The sequence below is a fragment of the Poecilia formosa genome, unplaced genomic scaffold (genome assembly GCF_000485575.1).
Source record: "Poecilia formosa unplaced genomic scaffold, Poecilia_formosa-5.1.2 Scaffold35, whole genome shotgun sequence".
Taxonomy (NCBI): Eukaryota; Metazoa; Chordata; class Actinopteri; order Cyprinodontiformes; family Poeciliidae; genus Poecilia; species Poecilia formosa.
The window spans coordinates 2,118,051-2,124,050 of record NW_006799974.1 but is presented as its reverse complement, the minus strand read 5'-3'; the positions used below and the strand labels follow the sequence as shown (position 1 = coordinate 2,124,050).

Genomic DNA, 6,000 nt, shown 5'->3' with positions numbered 1-6,000 from the left:
AAAAATCTTCTTGAATTAAATAATCTTTATTTTATAGCAATAAAATCAGATCAGATGGTGTACATGTTACTAACATGTAGAATGTTAGTAACATTGTACTAACATTGTACATTAGTACAATGTTATTATACATTGTACTAATAACAATCTTAGTAATTATTTAAAAAATCTTCTTGAATTAAATAATCTTTATTTTATAGCAATAAAATCAGATCAGATATTACTCCCAGTAGAGAGAAACATGTTTGTTACTTTAAATCTAAATCTGTTGGAATAATTTTGTGAATCATAATATTTTTCAAATTGCATCAAATATCTTACATACATATAAAACACAATCGTTTTATAAAATGCTTTCAAAATTAAATTATTATGATAATAGAAACGATTAATGTCAGTGTAGTAGAGCTTTGAACATATAAAACAATTCAATAATTTCAGGCCTATTTGCTAATTTTAATGTATTTATTTCGTGTAGTCTAGACAGCCTCTGATGCAACAGGCAGAATAAAAAAATCATTCTAATATTTCAAGAACATTTCTGCAGCACATCTTATAAAGACCGTAAATCTCTTGGTCTCCATGTTGTTAACGTCATAAATCGGATTTTTAATTTAAACAGTAGGAGATTTAGCTGTAACAGCATTGTTGCTTTCAGCTGCTCTAAATATCAGAAGTGTTGTGTTCGAGTAGACCTCTGAGATTGAAAGTCTTCTTCCTTTAATGTGCACAAACCCACGTTTAGAAGACCTCGGTTTATTTCTAGAGGTTTTTTTTTTTTTAGCTATTTGCTTTGATGAACTCACAGTCAGGTTAGTTCAGGATAAGCCAGAGAAATCCTGGATATGCTGGGCTTTTTGGTCCAGATCACTGGTTTTACTTTGATGTAGTAATCTCACTTCGACATGTTTAAAAGCGCTTAAGCTGTAAAATCTTTATGGAGCCACTGAAGAGTCTTAATAAGGCTGTGAAAACTGAAAACACGGCACAAGTTTCATAATCAACCCACATTTTGTTCTTACATCTTCAAATTTTTCAAAAGTTTTCTTTGTAGAAGAAGTAAGAATCCTTTAGGAAAATACAGATACATTTAGGATGGATGAGTTGATTTTATTCTGAAATTATGTGATGGGCCAACACAAAGCTGCACATAATTATAGCAGGAAAGTCCTACCTCATTTTCTAAATTTCTGTACTAATAGAAACATCTAAAAAGTTTGAGATCCTTTTGTGTTCATCTATCCTGAGTCACATTTCTCTGCAGTTACAGCTAAAACAGGGATAAGCCACACTCAAAAATATCCTTAGGTTTCAATAATGGTGAAAATAGGACGCGTTTTAATTGCATGATGTCAGCTTGTAGCTGAATCGCTTTTGTTTTTTATTTATTTAGAATTTTTCCATTACTGTTGAAAACTGTTATAAAAATGTGACTCATTTCTCCTCAATAACAGCATTTAACGCAAACCTTGTGTGGATTTTGCACAAGAAACGTCTGTTAAATGTGTCAAAGTTTGTTGCAATTTCATAAAATGTGAAAAAAATGTTGTAGCTAGCATTGCATTTCGGTAAACTAGAGACACTCTGTCTGTGGCCCCTCTTTCAGGAGCAGCAACATCTCTGTGCAGCGCTGCAGGAAACCAAAAGTCTTCTAGAAGAGCAGCTGGCAGATTCTCGGGCGCGTTGCTCCTCCATACGGGAGCTGGAGAAGGACAATCTTCTTCTGCGTCAGAGGATCATGGACGTGGAGGCGGTGGGTGGAGCTGTTGCTCTAGCGTTAAAGTTTGTTCGATATGCCAATAATCTGGTATTTCCAATGATTTTTGTAAGTTTGATGTAAGATCTCAGCTTCTTTAGTAATGTCTGCATGGCGCACCGTTTCTGTTTTGATGTGAAGGAGCGGGACACTGAAAGGCAGCGGGTTGACGAGCTGCTGGAGATGAACATGAGCCTGGAGGCAGACCTAAGGCAAAGGAGCACGTCAAAGGGAGGTGGTTCCCCCCCGAATGTCGCCATCCATCAGCGGTTTCTGCAGTCAGAACTGGACTCTGATGAGGAGCCCTGCCAGCTGATCGGTTAGAAAACCCGTCTTTCTGTTCCCCAACATGCACCGCAGTTTTATGAACTAATGCTTTTCTCATTAAAATCTCAGCAACTTGTAATTTCATTTTCTAATTCATGATGTGTCACGGTTCTCTGTTTGTTCCTGCTGTCTCAGATCAGAAGCCGCTGAGCGTGGAAGTGGGTGAGGCCTCAACGCTGCGGCTGCTGGGAGCCGAACAGGAAAACGCCGAGCTGAGGAGGCGGCTGGAGGAGCTGCAGGCCCAGCAGGAGGTCAGGGTTCAGAAATTCAACATAAATAATCCATCACTGCTCCTCTGCCGTGCTAATATTACTAGTGCCACATTGAGCTACGTACAGGATGATGTGATGTGGAAGTGTTAACCGTCTGCGCTCCTTTACTGCAGGCTGATTCCCCCGATGCCAAAGATGAGCTGGCCTGCCTGGAGGTGGAACATCAGAAAACACTCAGAGAGGTGAGAGGAGAGGAGAGGAGAGGAGAGGAGAGGAGAGGAGAGGACTTTGTGCTTCAGGTCTGATGTCACTCCGACTGGAGTCAGAGACGAGTCTCTGACAAAACCAAAAACACACACAGAGAAAATGTCACATTATGTCTCAAAAAAATTCCTTTTTCATTTAAAAAGACACCTTAACACCTCCTACATGAAGGGTGGCATGGAGGAAAATAATGTTTATAAAAGTGATGTTCTCTGCACTCTGGCAGCTATGATGGTTTACAGTGAAGCCCCAACGTTTTGGTGGGATTTATTTTCTTCATTTCCATTACAGAATTATGTTGTGCTATCTCATTTACCCAAGCATGATTTTCACAGGTCATTTTGACTTTGTAGTTTTACTTTTTCCACATTTTGAAATATGTTTTTACATTTCAACTATTTCCACCTATTAAGCATTTTGCCTTTTCTCCCCATCATTTCAACTTTATTATTGATCTCCTACTTTTTCTCTTGAGTTTTCAGATAGTTTATCATAATTTTGACTTCAATTTATGCTTCTAATTTCTTCAGTTTTCCTCTAGTTAACATAAAACCCGGTAGTCTTCCTGTATGTGAGCAGCAGTTCAAGATGGAGGAATCGACTCTAAGCCTCTTCCTGTTTGCGTTGGTGACAGACAGCTGTTGGTCTAACATCTGGACTGTGATGTTTGCAGATGACATTAATTTACCGTCTCCAGTGGTCCTTCATGATATTTTTACTCAGCAGTCATTTCAATAGATGTGATTTTTACCCATTCACTTTCATTTTGTTGACTCATGACCTTTGACCTCAACTCATCCAGAGGCATGTTTGCTTCAGATGTTGTTCTGTTTTCCTAGATGAGTTGTCGATGCACTCTTGGAGTAAATTTGGTAGCTTAGCCGTAACCTGGGAAGGGTCACATGGTTTCTCTGTTTAAGGATAAGGAGTCCCAGATTAGACTCATTAACTTTGTTTCTCATTTGTTCCTGAATTTCTTTAGAAAAAAAAAAACCCTTCATGTTGTCAGACAGGTTCTAATGTGATTAATCAGAAGTATTTATGACGTGACTTAGTTAGGTTGCTTTGAATATACATTAAAAATGAAATCATCTTTTGATTCAGGACATTTTGTTGGATCATTTAGTTGGAACAAAAAAGCCAAAAACCTAAAGAAATCAGCCTTATACTCAATAATTATAGCCTTGAATACCTCCACAGTGAATCAGCTGAAAGTTTGTGGAAAATCTCTTAAAATCTGTGCAGCGTGTAATTATTGTATATCAGGAATAATATCTGTATGATGCGGACAGGTTAATAGCAGTCGTATGTCTTTGCCCTCTGTGCAACGCCACAGTGGGTTTGAATGGAAGCAATCAAGATGCGATTGAAGACTTTCAACTTCTATTGACGAGAAGTTTAAGAAAAGAAAGAAACGCATTCTGACTCATCGTCGTTGTCGTCGTCTGTTAAGAAATTATCTGTATTTTTAAGAAGCACTCGAAAGAAAAATGAAAGTCTAGACCTCAATCATGTCTTGATTGCTGCATTTCAAATGTGAACCTGATGAAAACGACATCACTGCCCAAATACAAACCAACCATTAGTGTCAAACGGTATGAAGGAGAAAATCACTCATCTAAACGGGCTATTGGTGGAAACAGTGATTAATACTACAGTTTGCCTTTGTATGACAAATGGATATGGTAATTTGATGTACTATGTCTACAGCAGCCGCATCAGCTGTTTTGGATCGATGCTGTTGGACCTGTCAAATTAATAAAATGAATCATGTTCCCTTTGATGTTTAAAGCCTGTTTTTCTAATACTATTTTCTGCTTCGTTCTGCTTTTTAGGTTATTTATGATGAGATTCTTATTCGTCTATTTATACGTTAAATCATTTGGTTTAATTTCCCATTATGGCATTGTAAAGAGATGGAGAAAGAATTTTATCTGCTCCAGCAAAGACTCAAAGCTTTAAAGTGCTATTAAAATTTCTCTCATCTTCCATTTTTCAGGTTCAAAACTTGAAGAATGAAAATGGCACTCTGAAGCAGCGGCTGGAGGAGCTGCTGAGGGAGTTTCAACACCTTCAAGAGAAGAGGAAGGAGGAAGGTGTGAAGAAGCTGGGCCGAGAAAAGGAGAAGGAGGAAGAGGAGGGGGAGGCGGTGAGAGGAGTCCAGGGCTCTGAAAGCAGCAGGGGAGAAGGGGAAGGATGGGTGAGGCTGATGGAGGAGAGGGAGAAAAGGGGAGAAATCATAGGGGCACGGCGGGAAGCAGGAGTGGGTGAAGAGGGTCTGCATGTTCAAGTGGGAAAAGGCGAAGTCTGTGATGAGGAGATCCAGAGCAAATGGCGGGGCGAGGCTGAAGGTGGGCAGAAAGAACTGGAAAAACAAGAGAAAGAACCAAAGATGGAAGACGCTGGATCAGAGGCCGTAAAGCGTCCCGTTGAAGATAACGCCGAGACGGCAGAGACGCACCAGGACGCGTGCTCCCCATCCGGGCCTGACTTGGCACTCCTGACGAGCCGAGTCCAGGAGGCGCAGGAGGAGGCCGACCGGCAGGCGAAGTCAGCCCAGGAGCTGCGATCGAAGCTGGGGGAGCAAAGCAGGAAGACGTGGGAGACTGAGCAGAAGCTGGTGCTGGTGGAGGCCGAGCTGCAGCGCCTGAAGAAAGCTGGAGAGAGTCTGATGGAGGCTCGCCGGCATATAGAGGTGAGAAGCCTGCAGGTCTGTCAATGAATAGATTCATGAAATCCAATTAAAGGTTATTAAGATGTGTTTGGCGAGTAAGTTGAAGAGCTGAAACTAATTTAGGTTATGTCTCACACCAGTGTAAAACCTAGCACCCTCTACCTTTATTGGCACCACTGCTAAAAGTGATTAAAATCCACTTTATTGTGTTTTACATCAGGTTATAATGTTATTCATCTAAAACATACCTGGAGTTTTGTTTTGATTCTTTCATTCATGTTTGAGAAATCCTTGAATTTCCAGTGGCAACCATTCAGGAAGCAAAAACGCTTTCTCCTCCTCAAAGCTGCAGTTTCCCGTCTCACAGACACCCCCCAAACCACACCTCCTTCTTTCTGCTCCTTCAGACTAGCAGCAGCAGCCATTGCAAACATTTGGTGGAACTGTGCCTTTGCTGAGCTCATTATACGAGCTACTTCTCAGTGAAACACTCCAAAGAACGTCATAAAGGAGAAATGTTGTAGTGATGGGCTAAAGGGGGAGTGTCAAAAAGACCAGGAGCTTCTTAAAGAGACAGAGGAACAATTTCAGGGTGTTAAATTGTGAAGTCAAATTTCTATTAAGTTATGTTTGATGCAGTATATACAGCATATTAATAGCAAACTTGATTGTGCTATTAAATGGCACTATGTGCCTGGAAAGTACACAATACAGTCCCTTTAAATTAAACATAACTTTCATTGCTGTAGCAAAATGTCACACTGGAA

At 40.1% G+C, this 6,000-nt stretch overlaps 1 protein-coding gene across 1 annotated transcript in view; it reads left to right on the top strand.

Moving 5' to 3' along the window:
* The window catches only part of ccdc88b (coiled-coil domain containing 88B), a 58,643-nt gene that overhangs the window by 22,199 nt on the left and 30,444 nt on the right, over positions 1-6,000 (top strand). The window contains exons 11-15 of the mRNA XM_016670566.1: positions 1,607-1,753; positions 1,898-2,075; positions 2,219-2,334; positions 2,469-2,537; positions 4,559-5,254. Of these exons, the coding sequence (XP_016526052.1) occupies positions 1,607-1,753; positions 1,898-2,075; positions 2,219-2,334; positions 2,469-2,537; positions 4,559-5,254 (1,206 nt within the window). The remainder of the gene's footprint in view (positions 1-1,606; positions 1,754-1,897; positions 2,076-2,218; positions 2,335-2,468; positions 2,538-4,558; positions 5,255-6,000) is intronic.